At 34.2% G+C, this 24,446-nt stretch overlaps 1 protein-coding gene and 2 long non-coding RNA genes across 10 annotated transcripts in view; 1 reads left to right on the top strand and 2 right to left on the bottom strand.

Annotated features, from left to right (window-relative positions):
• The window catches only part of LOC138141307 (inositol polyphosphate-4-phosphatase type I A), a 210,560-nt gene that overhangs the window by 64,248 nt on the left and 121,866 nt on the right, over positions 1-24,446 (bottom strand). For 7 of the 8 annotated variants that reach the window (XR_011163071.1, XR_011163070.1, XM_069062025.1 and 4 more), the window contains one exon: positions 4,097-5,230. Coding sequence is in view for 6 of the 8 variants with exons in the window: in XM_069062025.1 (XP_068918126.1) it covers positions 4,097-5,230 (1,134 nt within the window). In the remaining 2 variants the exon portion in view is untranslated. Of the gene's footprint in view, positions 1-4,096; positions 5,231-24,446 lie in introns of those variants that run through there. The other variant, XM_069062029.1, reaches the window with a different exon arrangement.
• Positions 7,241-8,400, top strand: LOC138141324 (uncharacterized). Its single transcript, XR_011163082.1, has 3 exons — positions 7,241-7,739; positions 7,797-8,145; positions 8,199-8,400. It is a non-coding gene; the product is annotated as an uncharacterized lncRNA (long non-coding RNA).
• LOC138141319 (uncharacterized) lies at positions 7,741-22,906 on the bottom strand. Its single transcript, XR_011163075.1, has 5 exons — positions 18,496-22,906; positions 18,173-18,437; positions 8,434-18,112; positions 8,027-8,368; positions 7,741-7,951 (listed from the first exon to the last, which is right to left on the bottom strand). It is a non-coding gene; the product is annotated as an uncharacterized lncRNA (long non-coding RNA).

Below are 24,446 nucleotides of genomic sequence, written 5' to 3'. Positions count from 1 at the left end.
TTCCCTAAAAGTTCGAATTCTAGGGAGTAATCCATTTTTGACACGAGAGTAACACACAAAGTGTCAATTTCCTTTAGGGAATTTAGTTATCACCGAAGTACTGCCAACAAAAACACTAGATGGTCATAGCTAACTCGGTCCCAACAAGATCGTGAATGCCTAATACTGTTACCTGTTTGGTCGAGTTTCGGTAAAAATTTCCAACTGTAAATTAAAACAGGTATATGCAACCAGAAATCCTTCCATACATTCCAGAGGATCAAAATTTTTTGCTCGCGGCAGTACATACTTCTAAATAATGCTTTATTTAAATTGTCACAAGTGTCAAATGACAAAATATTAAGTTTTTAATTTTTATTTATTTATTTGATTTTTTTTATTAATTAAAACCTCGTTGTTTTTCCATTTGTCTCGGGTTTATAATACCTCTCGTGGGTAATATCTTAAATAACCCACTTACGAGTAGACCATAAATAACTACAAAAATATTATGTACTTTATGCATTACCCAATAGATTTCAGAATTATACAAAAAATAATTGTCAAGTGATTGTCAATAACGCCAGGAGTGTCCAGATTTCAGAGTAAATAAAGGTATCAAGTTATAACTGAATAACGTATTACCTACTTAATTCGTTTGGGTCGGCAAGTTACGTGGATCAGTCTGTATAATACACCATTTGTCACCAATTAAGAAAATTTTTCATTTCCCAACGAATTGGGAAAAGAGTGGGGTTTCGAAACTTCAGTCAATTTTGAAAAGTCATTTAAGCTATTGAACATTAAACATCTCATTCAAATTTCGGTGCAACTAACCAGGAGAGGTCGCCAGATGGTCCACGGCTTTTTGAACGATTAATTCCCATATACATCAAACGTGCGTGTTCAGCCAATCAGAGCCGTTGCTTTCATCCAATCAAAAATGTTTATCGCGGTTAAACTCTGTCATCTGTCAAAAGTGATTAAAATTGCATGCTACTCTTGTCAGATTTTCAAATTGTTTTTAATAACTGTATGTACGTATTATAAATAAATTTCCCAATTTTCACTTAAACATTTTTGCTGTAGACAATTTTACGAGTTGAATTTGGGCATTTTTATTCTGGTTAGACCCGAGAGCTTTAGCTCGAGCAAAAAGTTTTCGTAAAATTAGGACTTGTTATTTTACCTTCGAAAAAAATCAGGGTAGTTGCCCCAACTGTCCATATCACCACCCTGAAAGGAAACGCCCGAACGCTCGTAAATTTACGAGAAACAAAATAGTGGGCTAAAGGCGTTTAAAATAAAAAATTTAAAACTTTATTTTATTTACATTTAATTAAAAACAACAAAATTATAAAGAAGGTTCTAGTAATGCGTTTTCTTTCTTTCAGCAAAAAAAACTCCGGAAAAAAGAGCGAGCGAGCCGCTTTAGCCCACCGACGCGAGAAACACGTCAAAATTGGCCATTTTTTTTCTCGTAAATTTATGAACGTTCGGGCGTTTCCATTCAGGGGTTTTGTTCAAAAACCCGTCGCACATCTGGCGACCTCTCCTTGTAAGACAAATGTACCTAAATTCTGCTATAGACACTTTTTTCCGTCTGACGTGAAAATCGTTGGACCCATAGTACACAGACGTTCAAAAAAACACTTCAATTTCGTCGTATCTCACACAAGACGTGTACTGCGGTGTTGGATAATAAATTAAGAATAAATTGTTGCTTCGAATGATCAATTTGATTATTTATGGCGCGAATCAAAATGAAACGTAAGTACAGTTGGTTGCAAAAAAAAACGGGAAGTGAAAATTTTCCTAATGTAAATTTAGTGTTGTCCATTTGTCAGTTAATTGTCTACTTGACAATACCTATCAAATAATTTCTAAAAATCTCATTGAATTTTGACCATAATTCTAACCTAGGTATCTCTTGTAAGAAGGTTTCACACTATGAAAAAATTGTAAAAATGTGTCAGTTTTGTTCTGACAGTTGCAAGCAACTATACGTTTATTACTATTATTATTTAGTTGAGCTTGCCAACAGGTAATGACCTAATTACAGGCAAGCTATCATCAGTTAAGGCAGTAAGTGGAATGAGTAGCAGCAGGACTACTTTCCCATTAGGAATCACACTTACTACCAGCTTATAAATACTCTTACTAAGAGGCATATGTCAGAACAGATCTAAGTTCGGCGGGGCTTGTAAAAAATATATCAATTTTATTGGAGTCAGCTTTGGTTGAACAGTTGTTAACCATCTGGTATAACAATGACATTAGTAGAACATTTGTCCTCGTAAAGGTCTCATAAATTCAAAAAATGGCCAACTAGTGCTCTGCTCCCGAATCCCTAAAAGTTACAAACTTTACATCGGTCCTGTTGTTTTCGTTCTTACAATTTTGAGGACAGATCTCTTTCCCTTTGGTCGACTGCACTAAATAAAGTTATCATAACAAATCGACTTTCAATACTTAAATTCAAGAGTGAATATCTTTACAGGGTTATCTCACAATACATTTTTTTATACCAACTTTATTATTATTTTCACTACATCTACCCAAATCCGAGAGTTGCGCACCATTTCTGTAAAACAGGATCACTAAATCGATAACTTACAAAATGGAAATTCAATTCATATCATTCTTAGATCTGCATAATCGAAATATAAAGACACTTACGCGTCCATCCAATTCTATAAAGGGTGTTTTTTTAAAATTGGCGTCGAAGTAGGCGTTAGAGAGTCAATTGAGATCGCACCACTCGTGTAAAAGGGTAAGATTTAAACAGCTGATCCGTGATTCGTAACCTGTATAGTGCGTTCACAATCGATAATTCAACGCCTACTTCGACGCCAAATTTAAAAAAACACCCGTTATATCGTATGATCAAAAAGTCTTTAGATCAAGGTTGCCGTGGAATTAACAAGTTATCTATGAAATTAGGAGTAGGTATTTCAATTATTTTTGACATTTACTTTCAAGTCAGCAGGTTATAATTCAAAATGTTTCAAAGAGAACATAATTTATTATTAAATCATACTGCAGTAATGGAAATCCTGGTGACAATGGTAATTGAGTTTATTATGTTTAAATGAGTTCCGTGAGAGATTAGCCCTACTTTGAAATACACATATAATTCGTTCACGATTGTTTTAAACACGCAGCAGGCCAAGATATTTTTTTGTTAGATTGGCGACAGGTCCTGTCATATGACGTTTCGTTTTTAAATATTCGCATTGTTGTCAATTTCGTCATTAATTTAGTTAATAATAATTTGCCCAGAACTGCCCTACAAATATGTATGTTTCATTTAAATTAAAATTTTACGATTATTGTTCCTAATGCGTCAATTGTTTAAAAAATGTAATAATGTAATAACCTCGGAGCAGTGTTCAGTTGAATTATAACCTAAAATACATTTATAATGACAAATCACAATACTGCCAACTAAAATGTCAGATTTTCATAGATAGTCCGAATTTGAAACAATCGTGAATGGTATACAACGTGTAACAGAAATAAGTACATTAATTTTAACTGGTAATAGAACTCGTCAAAAGGAACAACTTTTCTATATACCATTTTGCGGAAAAACGATGTTTAATTCCAAAAAAAATTGGAGAGATTTTTCACTAAAATAACCCTACGCCACTAAATACTGCAATGGCTAATTGAGATCAGCGCTAATATGAAAAAAACGTCCATTTTCATCCAGAAAACGTGTTTTAACGCAGAAATCGAAATTCAAAGAAATCTACCCGTATAGCAAAAAATCCACTTCGTAAGAATCTGGTTGTTTCACGTTTTTAGGTAGTTTAGTTTTGGAGATATGAACGGTTTTAGGAAAATCTTTCCTATTTTTTTAAGCCACTACGCAACGTTTTTCGCCAAAATGGCAGAGAGAAAAGTTGTTCCTTTTGATGAGTTCTATTACCAGTTAAAATTAATGTACTTATTTCAGAAACACCCTGTATAAAAACTACGGACAGTAGAAATAAATAATTCTATAGATGGTTTTTACATTTCATTGGTATAGCGATCCAAAGACTTTTTGATCATACGATAAGTACATTAAACACTAAATACCACTTCACTAAAAATAGACTAAAGTACTTACCGATTGTGAAAAACAGACGTCGCGTCTATATTGTACATTACAAACTCTTTGAGCCGCTTTAGGATCTTCTTGTACTCGAAATACAGAATGTGTAAGTCGTGCTGTTTTTAAGAGACCATCCATTGCCTGCCGCAATTTTCTCATACTAGGTCGCAATTCTGCGGCCCAATCAACAATTTTATTTAGATCTAATCCGTCGGTAAACTTATTTCCATTTTTTACAACCTTGGTGACACGATTGACAGCTTTAGAAATAGCATTCGTATCTTTGACATACTCATTGTTTATTTTATCTTTGTTCACATTACTTATTGGTTGATCTATAATTACAGTTCTCGGAAAAATACTTGAGTTTTGTCTTAATCGAACGGCCGGACTACCGCATCTTCCACATAAGAATTTTACTTTACTCACTAAACACATCACACTAGCTTCGATGTTCAGTTGAGTTATATCCCATGGTTCAGGTTCATCAGTTGGTTTATAATAATTTGCAGATGGTGAACTGCACATCACATTTGTGTCTAGAAATATTCGACTTGTATCTTGTTCCACAAATTTTGATTTGTTTCCATTGGAACTTTCTAATGATTTGCAACTTAAATTCTCTAAAGATGTTTCGTTTTGACTGTCTTCGCAATCAGGAAAAATAACAAAGTTGGTATCATCGGGACTGTGCATATCTGAGCACAGACTTTTAACACCTTCACTGGTATTTAATAAATTACTTTCTTTAGTATATGAGTCATTTGGCTCTAAGTTTTTCCAAACGTCATCAATATTATTAGGTGTACAAGGAGTACCGAAATCGTCAAAATCAGGACTTTTTAAATCAAGTGAAGTAAGTTGTTGTGTAATTCGTTTAAAAGGAGATAATACCAAGACAAATTTTTCATTATTATCCATATTAAAACCTTCACCAACGCCTGAGTCGTTTGTTATTACTAATTTATACTCTTCAATAAAATTAAGTGCTTCTTCAACAAGTCCAGGATCCCAAAGACTAAGAAGAATCCTGGTCTTACTAATCATATCTTCACATATTGGCAACATACCATTTGTTTGTTTATCTTTGGCAAGTTTCATTAAAATCTTCATTCCATCGACTACTTCTTTACGAAGTTGCTTAATGGCCTAAAAATAGAAACGTTAAAGCCAAAACGCTTATTACATAGTTATTTAAGTATCAAGAGTGGGTAAATGTCAAAAACATTTTTTTTTTAGATTCTATTTCCAAGGCGACAGCTTGGAAAAAAGCTTTCCAATTTTCTTACTTACCGCCTTCTGATCGGAAAATGAATGTATTACCTATCACTGATTTGTAAACATAGCCTACTCTTTTAATTATTTTAGCAAATATTAAAAATATTTAATATACAGGGTGGTTTATAATAGGTGTAAAAAACTTTGACATTGTGTTCGGGAAGTCATTTTAAGAAAAAAATGTTACATAAATATAGCTCTTATTTTGTTTATTTACAGTACATCAGATTTAAATTTTATTGAAATATACATATACACTATAAAACAAAAATACTGCCTATAACGAAAACTCTGTGAGAAGGTTGACGTCTACCAGTAAATCTCGGCGATACTCTTTAGACGCCTGAAGACCGTTACCATCACAATACCTATAGGTAGAGATAAACAATATCTGCATATTCAGCTACAGTAAACTAATTCATTTTGGCAACTATCAACTAGTTATAATTGTTTCATAAATTATGTTGATTATTTCCATGGCTACAAGATTTTAAAGTTGTACTTTAATCATTTATTTCAATAAATTTTAAATCTGATGTAGGACGAAGTATACGAGGATTGGCGCCAGAGTTTCACGTAGACGTAGACTATTGCACGGTACAAGGTATCCTGGCTGACAAACATTATCACCCTTATCACTATGTTAAAGTGCAAGCTCTTCGTCCAGGTGATTATCCCCTCAGAATAGAATTTTGTGAATGGCTACTTGGACGTCACAAAATCGATCCTAGGTTTATTCAAAACATTTTATGGACAGATGAATAATATTTTTCTCAAGATGGCATTTTTAATCAACACAATAATCATATCTGGGCACCTTGGCATCTGCACACCAGCATCGCTTCGGAATTAATTTGTGGGCTGGGGCATTGATAATAACCTCGTAGGACCTTTTGCGCTACCTGCCAGAGTGAATGCAGAAAATTTTCTACAATTTTTTCAAAATGACTCAAGTTTTGCTTGAAGATTTGCCCCTTGCAACATCGAGGCAAATGTGGCTACAAATGGATGGCGCTCCTCCACATTTTGGTAGGATAGTACGGGACTGGTGTAACGAGACATCCAAATAGATGGATTTGGTAGAGGTGGCGCGATTACTTGGCCCCCCCGGTCACCTGACCTTAATCCCTGTGATTTCTTCCTCTGGGGTCACCTCCAAAATTTTGTATATGCTACGCCGCTAGCTAACTTAGAGGAATTAACAGAAAGAATCAACGCAGCAATTAATACCATAAATGTCCCTATGCTTCAAAGGGTTCAAGAGACCATTGTTCGAAGAGCAGCAATGTGCATTGAAGTTGGTGGGAGAAATTTCGACCAGCTATTATAATTGAAACATTTACCTTTTTATTCAATTTATTCTAAATTAAAATTTTGATTCATATCCACATGACAGCTTTACTTTTATGCAGGTGACCGTACCTGTCATCAGTATTGGTTTCTTAGATACGGCCCAGTACCTACGTGAATATAATATTTTTTAGAAGAAAAAAGTGCAATATTGCAAATTTGTACTGTTAGGAAAGCTGTTTAACTTTTAAAAGAATGTTTTTAGACCATTTTTGTGTTGATTTTCACAATCCATCGACAGAAAAGAACATTTAAGTTTCAGTCGTGGGTACTTTTTTTTCATCACCCTGTGTTATCACATTGTCAGAATGACATTTCTGCCCAAGTGTCAAGATCAACATGTTAGGTTAAAGCAGATGTCATTCAAGATGTCACATTCACCATAGATCATATACAGGGTGGTGCCGATATAACCTGCCAGAAGAAATCCAGTAATAGGTGACGTAGAACTCATACACAAAAAATGTTTCTAATAAGTCTTTTCGTTTTCGAGATAAAAATAATTGAAAATTTGGTCAAAATTTGCTGTACGCTAATGAGTTAATCGGTTTTGAAATAGTTATTTACATTAGAGTACGGGATGTGAATTTTCCGGCACGACAACTGGTTTCGGGCACGATGGCGCAGCCGAGTGCCTGATTAGTTGGAGGGCCGGAAAATACGTCCCGTACGACATTTGTATTAGACTTTTCGGCTGACCAAAATATTAAATCTTTTAAAAATCAAGACTAATTTTATTGTAGAATTTGACATCGTCAATAAAGAATAGAATGTTGTGGAATCAATTCCTTGACGACCGTGACCGCTCATTTGTTTTTTTCCTAATAAATTATTTGCCGGCTAAATTTTCACGGTCGTGCTTCAAAATTTGATTTTGGTGTATTAATCGAGTGAAAAAAATGTCTAGTATATAATATAGAGCGAGTTAAATGTGACACCAGAGGCAGTACAACTAGTGGCAGGACTAAATTCTGATTTATTACCACAAAAATCGAAACAACGTTACATAGGACAATTTTTTCTCACGAAAGTATGTAATAACTATTCTTTAATTCACAAATTTTTAATAAACCATATTTTATTACAGACAGTTTTATTAATAGGTGTTTGTGGTGCCTGTCTCCGAAAGGAGTTATATACTCTGAAAATGGAAAATGTCAAGAGAAGATATTATATTGATAACTGACACAAAAACCAATATTTGTAGATCGTTTGCCATTACCAATCCAAACTGGGTTGAAACTGTGAAGAAATATATGGAAGTCAGGTTAAATTGATATTAATACAATTTCAAATAAAACTGACAAATATTTGAACCTTGATTGCCCTATGGACACAAGATTGAAGTTCCTAAAATGATTCGTGATGACTGATGGCCTTCCTTCAACATCAAAAACAAAATGTACTATGTTGCAGCTACAGCTCCTCAAACAATGGTGAGTTGTGTCACAAACTTCGATACAGTGCTTTAATCTACTTAAATTTTTAGCAGTTGCTTCCAATGTAACCATCCAACATTGAGAATTCCATCATCAGTACCGTAAGAGAAGCACCAGTACAACATATTGACATTCAACCCAGAAGTAATAAAGCTGACAGTTACCAAATTGTTTCTGCATTGTTCTCTAAAGTGGAGAATTGTAACAATAATGTTTACAACTGTAATTTTACAAAATAAATTATGTTAATAATGTTGCAAATTATTAAAATGTCTTGTACTTAACCACTACTTCCTGGTGAAAACGAATCATCTTTCTTCAGGTGAATACAAGATTTTGGGGTTAGAATGTTTTGTAGATTTTTATTTTCCAGTTGCACTTTAGCACTAACAGCTAGTACTGGATAAAGTAGGTACACAAAACCATATATCAACTTCTGTGGTTTTGTTTTATTGTGCTATTTTGCAGATATTTATGCAATACCTGACAATTGTCAAACTTTTTGACATATAAAGCTTCCAACCCAATAGGTTGTATTTTCCCTGTTACGATTATTTTCTTTTTCGATCGATATAAATTAAACAAACACATTTATCGGAAAAATTATACAGGGAAATGTCTTTTTTTTTACACTAAATTAAAGTAACGTATGGACACTTTAATTTTAAATTAACTGTGAAAAGAATAAATCAACGGTGTCCGCACATTTTTCCCGTACTCCACCAGATTTTTCCCACATTCCACTAGAAATTTTTGACATTGTACGGGAAATCGCACCTCCCTTGACCTAAAGTGTAAGGTAACGCTATATTTCCCAGATTGGGAGGCCGAAAAGGTAATTCTGGTTACTTGGCTGCAATTTCTTTAGCAACGGTACCTGTAACACCTATGACATTTGTTAAGTTTAATTATAAATTTACGAATCCTTCAAAAAGTTATGAAATTCACAAAACAAGAATACGCCCATTTGCATTTACTCTATGGCGAAACACGTGGTAATTCAAGACCGGCAAGGCGACCATACGGCGAACGTTTTCCTGGAGGAGTCCTTCCGTCCCGTTGTACTTTTGTGGAGCTACATCTGCACTTATGTGAGGTTGGTTCTGACTGATTCCAATACGATGGCGTCCCCTCTGAATTTTAATTTTTGGGGCTACACGAAAGATTTGGTCTACGAAGTTGAAATAAATACAAAAGGCCAACTCCAGAAACGCGTAACAGACCCCGCGAACCAGATTCGTAAAAACCCAGAAATGCTGAATTCTGTTTATGAAAATTGGTACCGGCGTACTCAAATGTGCTTAAATGCCAACGGAAGGCACACAGAACATTTATTATAAAATAATTTTTCTAATCTAGTTTACCTTTCATTAGTTAGTAGATATTCTCAGTTAGAGTTGAAGTACGAATATGTAAAGTGTAAATAAATTTATTCAATACATTATTTTGGCTATTTAACCACAATTAAGACGATACTCTTATTATACAGTTCTTCCACAATTTTGCACACACTATCTCTACATTTATTACACATTGAGGAACACCACTTTATTTATTACTCATTCATTTCAGTCTACAAAATCAGCTTTTGTACCTAAATAAGCTGGTGAATTAACACGCACACAGTGTACAGCGTTTTAAAATAAATGTCATTAATTTGATTTGGTTTGTCAGATTTGAGATTTGTCATAAACGATTCAGGTACCTATGTTGCTTAGACACTGTCATCCTTACAAACAGCAACAATTAATTCCTGAGTAGGTACGTATTTTTGTGGTCAGCAGCGTCGAATGGGTGTGGATAGGGGTTAATTTATCCGCCTTATTTTGGACCTAATGAAAAGGGGTTTTTTGGACTTGTTAAATCCTTCTAATGACCCAGAATTTTTTTGGCAGGTTATATCGGGACCACCTGTATAGTATACTGGGTGGCCCAAAATTCGCGGAACAACTCAATGAGGCAATGTCAACTCATGTTAGAAGATAACGAGAAAAATAATAAAAAAATTCTATACCTCTTAGATTTGAAGATATGGGGGCTCAAAATGTGCAGCTTTGATCTCATTTATTTTAAATATTAAAAAAGATTTGGACTATTTGTCTTTTACTACCCAGTGGCCTAATAATTCTGAACGATTGTGATCAGGTTTGCAATTATTTTCTTCATTATTTCCAGCATTTTCAAGTAGTAATTTTATATTCGTTTTACCTAAAATAACGTACGACAACATCGCTCTGATTTTTCCCTCTCATTTCCATGGATACAACAAAAATGAAATATTTGCAGACTATTGGGATGCATAGAATGTTTGTAAATGTTGCCACATTTAGTGTAACGAAAAGGTCTATATCTTCCACAAAAAAGAAGATTGATTTTTTTAAACATTTTTACCTGCTATATTAATGATTACTTAACAACGTACTACTACGTTGTTCCGCGAATTTTGGGGTACCCAGTATAACGGTATTAGGCCGATATGGATTATATAACAGACGAGGTTGAGATATTGTAAAATCGAGGCGGAGCCGAGATTTTATAATCAACCGAGTCTGTTATATCCATATCGGCCGTATGTCCTTGGATACGAAATACGTAAACATGTCCATAACAACCGGGGAATAATACAGGGCGTAATAAGAATAAGCGGGCGTAATTAAGGTACTATATCTTTAGAAGGTAGCGCCATTCCGCTCCACAATTTTTCGCCTCGAAATTAAAAGAGATGGCATTATCGATAAATCCTGTGAGTGTGACAAACATAGAATTATACACAATTTTAAGGGATGTTTGTATCGAGTCAAACAGATTCTATCTTTGTCACACTCACAGGATTTGTCGATAATGCCATCTCTTTTAATTTCGGGGCGAAAAATTGTGGAGCGGAATGGCGCTACCTTCTAAAGATATAGTACCTTAGGCGTAATGACTTCATAACGCCCTCATCAATTCAAAATTGCAAAGATGCCAATTTTTTTTTTTAAGAACACGTCTAGTGAAAAATAAAATCTTGTATGCACCACGGCGTCACCGAATGATTACATCGAACGATATCCATCTCTCGGGCTAAAGCCCTCGAGCTGGATTCATCGTTCTTCGGGCGTAATCATCGTTGTAACGCCCTTGGTGCATACATAGCTATTATCGTTTTCTTTATACCAATAAATATACTTAACATTTAAATCCTTCTAATGACCCAGAATTTTTTTGGCAGGTTATATCGGGACCACCTGTATAGTATACTGGGTGGCCCAAAATTCGCGGAACAACTCAATGAGGCAATGTCAACTCATGTTAGAAGATAACGAGAAAAATAATAAAAAAATCCTATACCTCTTAGATTTGAAGATATGGGGGCTCAAAATGTGCAGCTTTGATCTCATTTATTTTAAATATTAAAAAAGATTTGGTCTATTTGTCTTTTACTACCCAGTGGCCTAATAATTCTGAACGATTGTGATCAGGTTTGCAATTATTTTCTTCTTTATTTCCAGCATTTTCAAGTAGTAATTTTATATTCGTTTTACCTAAAATAACGTAGGACAACATCGCTCTGATTTTTCCCTCTCATTTCCATGGATACAACAAAAATGAAATATTTGCAGACTATTGGGATGCATAGAATGTTTGTAAATCTTGCCACATTTAGTGTAACGAAAAGGTCTATATCTTCCACAAAAAAGAAGATTGATTTTTTTAAACATTTTTACCTGCTATATTAATGATTACTTAACAACGTACTACTACGTTGTTCCGCGAATTTTGGGGTACCCAGTATAACGGTATTAGGCCGATATGGATTATATAACAGAGGAGGTTGAGATATTGTAAAATCGAGGCGGAGCCGAGATTTTATAATCAACCGAGTCTGTTATATCCATATCGGCCGTATGTCCTTGGATACGAAATACGTAAACATGTCCATAACAACCGGGGAATAATACAGGGCGTAATAAGAATAAGCGGGCGTAATGACTTCATAACGCCCTCATCAATTCAAAATTGCAAAGATGCCAATTTTTTTTTTTAAGAACACGTCTAGTGAAAAATAAAATCTTGTATGCACCACGGCGTCACCGAATGATTACATCGAACGATATCCATCTCTCGGGCTAAAGCCCTCGAGCTGGATTCATCGTTCTTCGGGCGTAATCATCGTTGTAACGCCCTTGCTGCATACATAGCTATTATCGTTTTCTTTATACCAATACATATACTTAACATTTAACGATGATTTATTTGTAAGACTGACATTTCTCTTTAGAAGATTGATTTTTTTAAACATTTTTACCTGCTATATTAATGATTCCTACTTAACAACGTACTACTACGTTGTTCCGCGAATTTTGGGGTACCCAGTATAACGGTATTAGGCCGATATGGATTATATAACAGACGAGGTTGAGATATTGTAAAATCGAGGCGGAGCCGAGATTTTATAATCAACCGAGTCTGTTATATCCATATCGGCCGTATGTCCTTGGATACGAAATACGTAAACATGTCCATAACAACCGGGGAATAATACAGGGCGTAATAAGAATAAGCGGGCGTAATGACTTCATAACGCCCTCATCAATTCAAAATTGCAAAGATGCCAATTTTTTTTTTTAAGAACACGTCTAGTGAAAAATAAAATCTTGTATGCACCACGGCGTCACCGAATGATTACATCGAACGATATCCATCTCTCGGGCTAAAGCCCTCGAGCTGGATTCATCGTTCTTCGGGCGTAATCATCGTTGTAACGCCCTTGCTGCATACATAGCTATTATCGTTTTCTTTATACCAATACATATACTTAACATTTAACGATGATTTATTTGTAAGACTGACATTTCTCTTTACTTCAAAAATTAAATTTAGTTGTCATTTGTGCCGTAACCGTAGCAACGGCAGCAAAAATAACGGCCTCGGTCTGATAATTTTGAATGACGACCTAGACTGTTATAGGTGTCATATCAATCAAGCATTGAGTACTGATAAATCCTAATAATTTTTTTTAATAAAACAACCAATGGCGGTTCTGAAAACAACCTTGTTTATTCTAATGCACCTAAGATTGTCCTGAAAAAACAGGACAAAAAGTTTAACATTCATTTGCAAGCATAATCGTGCCCGTCGCAAAAGAATCAGTTTAGAATTCGTAATCATTTCAGGAGTAACTGTGGCCAAAGCTCCCTGAACACGACGCTTGAGTTATTCTTATCCAAAATTTCTCGAAATTGTCGACTGAAGTGTGGTGGTGCGCCGTCGTGTTGAAACCAGCCGTTAGCACAAAAAAGAAGTGGAATGTCTTCAAACAAATTGGGAAGTTCTGTATTCAAAAATTCTGCGTAAATGTCTCCTGTTAATCGTACAGGAAATTCAAAATGTCCTACCTAAAGAGGGCAGTTAGGTGACATGTAAACTAATTTCTATTGAAGACATACCACACGATTCCCTAAAAGACCAGCCCACAAATTTATGTCGTATGATCAAAAAGTCTTTGGATCAGGGTTGATCAGATAGCAAGCTATCTATGAAATTATTTATTTCAATTGTTTTTGACATTTACTTTCAAGTTAGTAGGTTATAATTCAAAATGTTCCAAAGAGAACATAAAATTTTTATTATTAAATCATACTACTACAGTAATGGAAATCGTGGTGACAATGGTAATTGGATGTAGAGATTAGCGCAACTTTGAAGTACACATAAAAACTACGGGCAGTAGAAGTAAATAATTCTATAATTGGTTTTTACATTTCATAGCTATCGCGATCCAAAGACTTTTGATCATCTTATATATATAAAACAAAGTCGGGTTAGTTACGCTATTTATAACTCAAGAACGGCTGGACAGATTCTTAAGATCTTTATATTGTTGGATTTGTCTCCGCCCCGATTAGCAGAATAACTGTTAAAACATCGAATAACTAACGAAAAAAAAATTATGAAGAAAATTCATTTTGAAAGGTTATGTCATCTGTCACAATCTGTCATTGTGCGCACATCGACAATTTCAACTTAATTGAGATTTAACGTCAGCTGAGTTTTAACACCAAGTGTGATCAATGGTGATCAACAACACCTACTTTTGCATTGTACAGGGTGCGACAACATAACTTCCTTTTTCGAAATGCGCGCTATTCAGACTGTAGGGGTGGTAATGGAACGCGAATGGTCTCATTCGGAAGCCGTGGTTTTCAAGATTTGTTCCCTACCCCTGTCAGCTGCCATCATGCGTTGGAAGAGTGGAAAGCCTGCGTTTGCCATCGAGGTCTACTTTTCAAACTGATTTTCTGTGATCGCAACCCTTCCGAAATTGCTTCAATGTTGGGTCGTGTCCCGAACCAGAAATCAATTGTTACATGGGTCACTACGTTCAGACCATGATTTCAGACAAACCGGGAGTGTGACAAGACGAAGAACTGGAGTCTCACCTCAAAAAGGGGCAATTTGTAGTAGAGAGCCCGCTCTCCGGATTTGTCCGCTTGCAATTTTGTTTTTTTTTTTTTTTTAATCCGCGTTTATATCAACCATCAAAGGACCCTACAAGGCCAACATCCCTGCAAAAATTGCGAACATACCCGCTGCTATGTCATGGCTAACGCTAGAAATGGGTTTATTCACATATTCAGTGTATCGCACCTGTATATATGTGATTAACTCCGATGAATTTACGACAATTCATTGATAGAGTACTGAAAAATTTAGTTTTTTCGGTAAATTCATTTGCAAGAAGTGAGAGTATAATGAGTAGTAGAGCAAATTGCTGTGTCCCGAGTTGTAACTAACTATACAGTGAATTTTTTATCAATGAACCATAGGAACTGACATGGTGTAAACTTTATTTCATGTCCGAAAAATAATTTTGAAATTAGCAATTGACGCGAAATAAAGTTTATACTTTATTTATATATATATATCTCTATGGTTCATTGATAAAAAAATTCACTGTATAAAAATAATCCAGAATTAACAATCACCATAAACGGATTGAATATTTTAATGAGTTTGGTTGGGATGTAGTCAACATTTGACGGGAAGAAAATATGGAAAATTAAATTAAAAATTGGAAAGAGAGTTACTAAGCATATGCGTGTTTGTTGGAAACATTTTGTAGATGAAGATTTTGTTCCACTGGTTTGTTGGTTTGATGGTTTGGACGCACTGTTCACTTGTTTGATAGTTTCGAGGTTAGGTATGCCGCACAGCAATAAATGTTCAACCCTAAAACAGCTTCCCCCGTGACGTAGCATTACTTGGGGTAGCATTTAAATAATTACAGACAGTTGACGTACTTAAATGCATAATTAGTTTTGCACATCACGTGACGTGAATACCAATAATCTCCTTCATTTTGATTATTCATTTTATCTTAATAAAAAAACTTAATTCAATTCAGCTAATAAGTTAACACAACATTTATTGATTCTGAGGCGGTACGAAGTTCGCCGGGTCAGCTAGTTCTATATAAAATTGTTGCTATTGAAAATAGAGCATGTGAATTTTCTTCATTTCCACATTCTCCGTAAATTATTATCAACATTTCCACATTCTCCGTAAATTATTATCAACATTTCCACATAATCCGCTGTATGGCCAATACATGATGAAAGAGGACGGTTGACCACGACTGCGGTATAGTCCAATTTTTACCCTTTTGAGGTGACGTCACGATTTCCTTGCTCGCTTTCTCTTTATAGAAACGACAGAAACAGAAAAAAACAAAAAAAAAGGCACGTTTATTTATTGATGGTCACTTTGAGGTTATTTTATGCTTCTGTCCATTTGACAATTTTTTATTTCTTTCACTTATTACATTGATTACAAACATAACATTTCGAAGCAATTGTCAACAAATTTGACACATTTATACTTATTTGTGATCAATTCAAATTTGTTTCTGATCCTAGCTTAAACATACGTAAAGTTACTAGATAATGACGTCATCGCAAATGGGTAAAAATTGGACTATACTAATGCGATTTGAAGGGATTGGAATGAAATTTTGACACTGACGTTTCTCAAAAGTTTCATAGTTTATTGAAAACGTAATAAAATATGCAACCTAGGAACAATTACGGGAAATGGACCTGGATGGCTTAACACGCTTTGATTGGTGGGATTAAAATGTTCTTTTCTTGAATATTGTTCAAAATAGAAAAAATTTTCTTTGGGATTATTTCTTTGTCCTTTTATAAAGATTTTTCGTTTTTTCTCTGGGGAGCGAATTCTGGAACACCTTTATGTACTGTAAGATTTTTGGGGTCGCTGATTACGAATTTGATATCAGATTGATCAAATTCAAAATGGCAGACCAAAAGTGGCGGATGTATTTTGAAAAAAAAATAAGTTATTGTCCTGAAAGTACAGGGTTATCCTAAATGATTGTAGTCGAAGTAGGCCATGCCCATGTTATTACATTTTTGCCGCTTTCATGTGAACTGTCAGTTTTGTCGCTGTCACTGTCATTTTTTAGGTGACAAGTGCGGTGATGAGATTTTTACAGGGTGTCCCCCAAAAAAAAAAGATGAGTCCATAAGTCCATAAGTCCACAAGTATAACTTCACATAAAAAAATAACACTAACTTTAGAAACAAATGACGAGCACCAAGCGAAAAGATATCAAAATGCATTGTGTTACAATGTAATAACCAAATTAAGGTAGCTGGAATAACAAATGACAAATAATAACATGGGGGATTGCGCAGATATGCCACCAATGTTTAGCGCAAAAAGGAACATAGACGATAGTAGCGTTTAGTTTTTTTACTTTTTTTTTGTGAATTTCGGGTATTTAAGTGTATACTAAACTTTGTTTTTTCCTGCAAGGCCCAGTACAAGTTACACCGCTAAAATATTGAAAATTCGTAGGATATTGCAAGGGAAAAGTTAAGCAATCGGAAAAACACATTGTATAACTGGTTGTTGGTTTCAAGGGGTTAAAACAGTAATGTGAAAAATAATAAAAATGAAGAGTTTCAAGCATTAAAGCAACAAGAAATTCATTATTGATTTAAAAAAAACTTTTAAATTCAAACAAACGGACAACCGATTCAAACTAATTTATGTCACTATTATCAGATATGTTCATATCTGAACTATCATTAGAGGAATCTCGTAAATTTATAATTAATGGTTCCACAACAGTTTCCATTAAGCCATCCAAGTTCCACATTTTGTCTTCTTCTTTAATTACGTGTTGCACGCACTTTTCCCACCTCTCTGGTGTTACATTCTGGATACCTTTCTCTAGCAACAATCTAACGTCTTCCAACTTAAATGTTTTGTTGTTAGCAGCCACATAACCTTTTACTTGAACCCAAATCATTTCTATTGGATTGAGTTCGCAGTGGTAGGGAGGAGTTCTCAGAATTTTGACGTTATGCGCTGCTGCTAATTCCTCAACTGCATAAAGTGGCTGGACTGGCTTATGAAGAGATGCCAAATCTAACAGTTCACATTTGAGTAAATTATTTTCAAAAGGAATTTGTTTTATTTCCAAAAATTCTTTAATTTGTTCTTTTCGCCATGCTGAAGTTGGCCATTTTTCTAAAACTCTACTATGGTATGGAGCATTATCTAATACTACTACTGAGTTCTGAGGAATCAAACTTAAGATTTTAGTGAACCAAGCTTCGAATTTTTCAGAATTCATCTCGTCGTGATAATCTCCACATTTAATTCCTTCAAAAACTAACAACCCCTTGTTAACAAAACCTTTCTCGTTTCCAATGTGTACCACTATTTTTTTAACCCGGCTAACAAATCTTGGTTAAACAGCTCTCTTTTGCTCATTACGTTCGGATCTACCCATATTTTAGATCTGACATGACCCGAGTTCACCCATGTTTCGTCTAAATAATATATGTTTTTTTTTTGCTTTCGCAATTCTTTTATTTGACGTAAATATTTTCTTCTCCACATTACAATGTCCTCTCTATCTAATAATATACTTTTCCTACCTCTCTTGATAAATCTGTTAATTGTAAAGATTACGCTTTTAATTAATCAAAATCTAATTTTGTTGTCTACTCACGTGAAATTTAGAGATTTTAACATCTTATATAATTTGGATCTGCTCATTTTTGGAATTTCTTCATTTTGTTGTATCTTGGCATGAATCAAATTTAGTGTTGGGGGAAGATTATCGAAAAAGAACTGGTGTACAGTTCGTCGTATTAAATATTTTTGATGTTCCTCTAAAATTAAAAGATCTTCACGTTGAGGTACTTTCGGTGGTCTAAGGGTGCCAGTGTTTTTTTCCTCGGCCAAAACTCTTTTAACTGTTCGCACAGAACGACCTATTAGATAAGTATTTCTGTTAGTCTTCATTAATATAGAGAATAAAAGATATGTTACCTGTGTATTCGCAACACTTGCTTAATAAAACAGTTTTGTTAAACTGAGGATGATCGTGTTCTAGTCCTTTAAAGACATTAAGAATCATCAGTTTCTCATTAACGGTAAGTTTGCCTTTGATCTTTTCACTCATTTTTAAAAAGCAGAAATGACAACACATGTGACAGATACATCCCCTGCTAGCAGGATTAATTTATTGTTTTATTGTAAAATTACCGATTTTTAACTAATCCTATTGGCTTATTTCAAATTTCCCGCCACGGCTTGGGCCTTGCAGGAAAAAACAGACTATAGTGATACATTGTTGTTTTCAGAATAAAAATCTATCAGAATTACTAAAAAAAAAACATGTAATCCAATTCGAAAAAAAAATATTTTGACAGTTTACCCTTGAAGCCCATGGTTCTATGCTTGAATTTATTATGCCATTTTGCAGCCTATTAACAACCATTTAATTTGGTGTACAGATAATTAAAATCTTCCGATAAATAATGGAGTTATGGTCCATACACAATGGCGTTAACGTTACGTCGATGTTAAAACGTTAATGTTAACGTTAGATCTAGAAATTCTAAATTACATGTATTTCATTGTGGACCGTTCACAATGACGTTATGATGAAAATTAATGTTGCATGATATTGTTAGCGTTAACGTTAGTTCTAGAAATGTTCTGAATTCTCAACGTTACATTCTAACATTAGCCAACGGAAATAGTTTATAAAAAGTACTGAAATACATGTAATTAGATCTAACGTTAACATTAACGTTTTAACATCGACGTAACGTTAACGCCATTGTGAAAGGGCTGTAATGGACTCGTCTTCTTTTTTGGGGACACCCTGTATTTATTTTTATTAAATTAACGTTTGAATCCAGAAATATTGAGTTGTTTTGCAATCAATTTTAAAAATATTGAGTTGTTTTGCACCCAATTTAACTCCCGTGTGTGAACGGTGTGTACTCACTTATTCACATCATTTTGATCTTTTTTTATGTGGAGCGGCAACCATAAATTTTACATTCAGTTTTCACGCCTACTTCGACTACAACCATTTAGAATAACCCTGTATGTACTATAAGCTTTTCGGGGTCGCTGATTACAAATCTGATAGCAGATTTGTTAAATTCAAAATAGCGGACCGAAAATGGCGGACTTATTGTGGAAAAAATTAAGTTATTGTCCTGAAAGTTGTAGGTCGTTGACCAAAATAAATGGGACAAAGTAAATTTCGATTCTGTAATTCGATATTTTTGCAAAATCCACCTCTTAGAAAACAAAAGTGTCAAAAATTAAAAAAACAAATCCGATAAGCGTCATCATTCGACGATATTAATCAAATAATCACTTAACAGCCATTCCAACGAAATTGTAACCTAACTGAGAAAAAACTACTTTACTCGTTTAAATGAATGCAGCTGTTTTTTTAATGATCAATTCCTATATTTTGATGAACTAATAACATTTCTTTATTTACTTTGTTGTTTTATTCAAAAATTGTCTTAAAGTTCGATGCATAATCAGCCGCAAGTGCACAAAAATCAATTAGGTATTTGTCAGTGCTGTGAAGAGAATTTTCGAATTATTTGTTGCGAACATCTAAAGCAGCCTTTCGGTGAATTGTGTTATTATACCGGGTGATTCAGTTTGGTATTCGCGGCCCTACATCTTTTTTGTTTTAAGAAAAAAGTATAGCAAACCATATACAGGCTGTCCCAAAAATGGCGTACTAACTACTTACTACCGTATCCAGGATGTTTAAATGTACACGAAAAAAATATGTAAAAAATTTTTAAGACAAAAAAATAAATTATTATTATTTTTATTATTAACGGTAATACAATGTAAACAAAGATGTACTCGTATTTAAAATATTTTTTTCGATTTCCAAAGCTTCTAAATTCACTATTGTGCAGGATTAGCTATTGGTAGTGAGTAATCCTGTACTTTGTGATAATATGTACGACTAGACGTAGCTGTCATGACAATTTAATACATATATTTCAAAATCATTTTCCTGTTAAGTGCCACTTTCAAGGACCGCCAAATCAGCAAATAAGTCCAATAGAATTTTTTAAACATTTTTCTGACGTTTACGGTAGTCTCTTCTACACCGTAGTGCACCGTTAGTACGTCATTTTTGGGACACCCTGTATGTATTTGTAAATCGCTTGTGAAACTACAATAGATGATGTTGTCAAATCTTCTCTACAATGACATATGTCAAAGTTAAGACAGTCAACTTTTTTTTTAAATAGAGATAAGTAAATTCTTATCCCACTGAGTGCAGTAATGAAACTCATTTATTTCACTGGCGAAAATCAATAGATAAGATTTACCTTTTTTTAATTTGGGGCGTTAGCCCTCGTCATCCGCAATCTTCACACTCGAGTCCTGTAATATTGCTTTTATCCCACTAATTATGTAAATAACTATTACACAATTTGACTTTTCTAATAAGATGTTGACAGATTTTAAGGAATATACAAAATGTTGCTTGGCAACTTTTCATCAATTGTTTCAAAAAGTAATTGCTCAAATACCTTCAAAATTTAAATTAAATTTTTAACAACAAAATCTAATCTTTTCGTTGAATTAAACGAAAATTAGGTTTTATATTTTAATTTATTATTTATTTTAATCACAACGTCGAGGAGATCTCGCTATTTATTTTTTAAATGAAAGTGACAAAAGTCAAAAGTGGAGATGGTCAGGGCCCTATTCCACCAACGACTTTGCAACTTTATACTATGCACTTTACAACTTTGCGTTCCAACAACAACAATATATTTTGCAAAGGAAAAGTAAATTGGCTTTGCAAATACATAAAAATTTACACTTTTTTGCATAGTGGTTAAGAATATTGGTGGCACGTAAAAGGTTTGCACTTTTCAATATCGGCAAAGTGAAAAGCGCAAAGTGCAAAGTTTCAAAAAATGTTGGTGGAATGGGGCCCTGGTCTCAGGTGCTAGTTGAGCCGACAGGGACGCTATTCTGGCGGCCGCTCGACGTACTATTATTCCGGCGCGCTAGAAATATTTTTTCACAACTTTTTCGACAGTTTAGGATATTGAATTGTAATCTATCCGATAGTTTAAAAAATCTTCCAACTTTGTTCCAAAAATGGTTTGAATATTTTCACCAGAACAAAAGTTAACAGGGGGTACAAGTTTTACCATGCAATTCCCTATGGCAACAGTAAAAAAAAATGCACTGTATATTTGTAAATCGCTTGTGAAACTACAATATAGATGATATTGTTAAATCTTCTCTACGATGACATATGTCAAAGTTAAGACAGTCAACTTTACTGCGAATACATTTGGGCAAAAAGCAGTATGCCATGCCTATGTCAACATCATCTAATATTTCTCTTGACGAAAATGATAGTTTTTTTGAATTTAAATATCCTCAAGACTCAAGATTTCGTTTACGAACTACCCACTGGAAAATTAGTGATAAAGATTTAACCGACGCAGGTCCTTCGAACGTTAAAATAAATCTTGACGAAAAATTCGGAAATGTCAAGAAATGTCACAATACAATTTATGAAGATAAATTAGTTTTTCAATGTGAAGAGTGCAACAGGAACTTTAAAAATGAAAAGGGTCTTAAAATTCATAGAACAAGAATCCATGGACTAATGGGACAATCTTTTTTGTGTGAATCATTTTCCTCAAAAATTGATAAAACAAGAAGGAAAAATGAAACAATCCATCAAACTCCACCTACTTCCATGGATTATGAGAAACAATCAGGATCAGAAGATAGTCAACCTGATGGATCTCAACGATTACGTTGTACTCTATGTCCTGCAACATCATTTAAGGATAACAACAGATTGAAAATTCACGTAGATAAGTATCATGTCGATAATAATCTATCAACTTCTTCTACTTCTTCTTCAACCGAGTCAATAACAAAATTGCTAATTAATTTTAAACTTCAGTTACCAACTATTACAAGAATTCCAAAAGCTTGTAGACATTTAGCTGCAGATAAATTAAGTTCCATTATTAATAATTGTCTTTCGACCAAATCATTATCATCCTTTGAGAATCTTTTGCTTTTTTCGTATAGAGCTTTCAATGTAGCAGAGAAATCTGATAAGTCATTGAATAAGCATATAAAAGAAAATCTTTCTAATTTTGAAGAACCTCAAATACGAACTGGTTCTAAGAAACGTACAAATTTATCATTAGCTAAGAAAGTAGAAGCAAAAGTAGCCGATTTTGATATCAGAGGAGCTGTTAAATTATACTGGGCTTACTGGCTTGTGGGACTCGCTCCTTACGTCGCTCGTCCAACAAGTGCCAGCGCGCCCGTAAAGATTAATTTACTAAGCTTGTCACATAAATAACTATTAATATGTGTAATGTGCCTATGGCCAGGTTTGGTGGTTGATACTCGGTATAACTTACAATTTAAGATTAATGATTAGAGAGAAGAATAAGGCATACAAAAAATATCTACAGAAAAGGACGAATGAAAGTCGTAAATACTATGTTGAATTGAGAAATTATGTAAATGCTGCAATTAACCGTGAAAAAAGAGCTTACATGAAATATATTTTGGAGACCTGTAAAGGTGATACAAAAAAACTGTGGAAAAACTTATCAGACTGGGGTATAAATACTAAAAATAAGATTAAGAATCAATTACCAGATTCACTTTGCAAGCCTGAGGAATTAAATAACTACATTTTGAGCGTTGCAGGTTCATGTATAATAAATCAGGATACGGCAAATTTTTATAGCAACAATCCTTTAAGTAGCAGCGCCATGTTCTCATTTAAAGAAATAACGAACGATGACTTGCTAAAAAGTTTGAGAACAATAAAAACTAACGCATCAGGTGCAGATAATATTTCCATTGCAATGTTAAACTTGGTAATGCCGTATTGCATATACACAATCAGAAATTTATTTAATGAATCTATTCGAATTGGCGAATTCCCAAAAATATGGAAAACTGCAAATGTAATTCCCATTCCTAAAGTGACATCACCTACATCATTTAGCGATTTGCGCCCAATCAGTATTTTGCCCGCATTATCGAAACTTTTTGAAAAGCTTTTGGCTGTGCAAATAGTAAATTTTCTGGATCAAAATAATATACTACCTGACATACAGTCTGGTTTTAGAGGTAACTATAGCACTCGGACAGCTCTCTTGCGCGTAACTGATGATTTAGCTCATGCGATGGATAAGTCAAAGCCCTCAATTTTAATTTTGCTCGATCAAAGTAAAGCATTTGATCTTGTTCATTCTGATCTCTTACTGATCAAGCTAAAACATATTGGTTTCCAGGAAGGTGCTTTGAGATTTATGAAAAGTTATTTAAATGGAAGACGTCAAAAAATATTTTTAGATGATACGATGCAGTCGTTAAAAGCAACCACATCGGGTGTCCCTCAAGGCAGTGTCCTCGGACCCATTTTGTTCTCGATATACACTTATGATCTGCCAAAATACTTACAGTATTGCAAATTACACATGTATGCAGATGATATTCAATTGCAATATTCATTTCATATTGACCATGCATATGACGCTATAAATAATCTAAACTCTGATTTGGCTAACATTGCTGCTTATACAACGGACCATGGCTTGCGACTTAATTCGGGGAAGACTTTGGCTTTAACAGTAGGATCAGAGAGGCAACGCATAACCATTGAATCTAATTTTACCATTAAACTTAATAATGAAAATGTCAAGTGGGTTCAAAGTGTAAAAAGTTTAGGATTGGTTATTATTAACACTATCGTTTGAAGAACATATTAACAATATATATAGGAAGTCTATGCAAAAATTGAGAAGTGTATATGGTCTCAAATTTCAGCTTGATCAACAAACGAAGCTCCAGTTAGTCAAAACTATTATTTATCCACATTCCGATTATTGTTCTTTGGTGTACTATTATTTTTTGACAAAAGAAAACTGCCTTAA

This window comes from Tenebrio molitor, chromosome 1 (assembly GCF_963966145.1).
Source record: "Tenebrio molitor chromosome 1, icTenMoli1.1, whole genome shotgun sequence".
NCBI lineage: Eukaryota > Metazoa > Arthropoda > Insecta > Coleoptera > Tenebrionidae > Tenebrio > Tenebrio molitor.
Note: the sequence above shows the minus strand (reverse complement) of the source record. Positions and strands in the feature narration are given on the sequence as shown.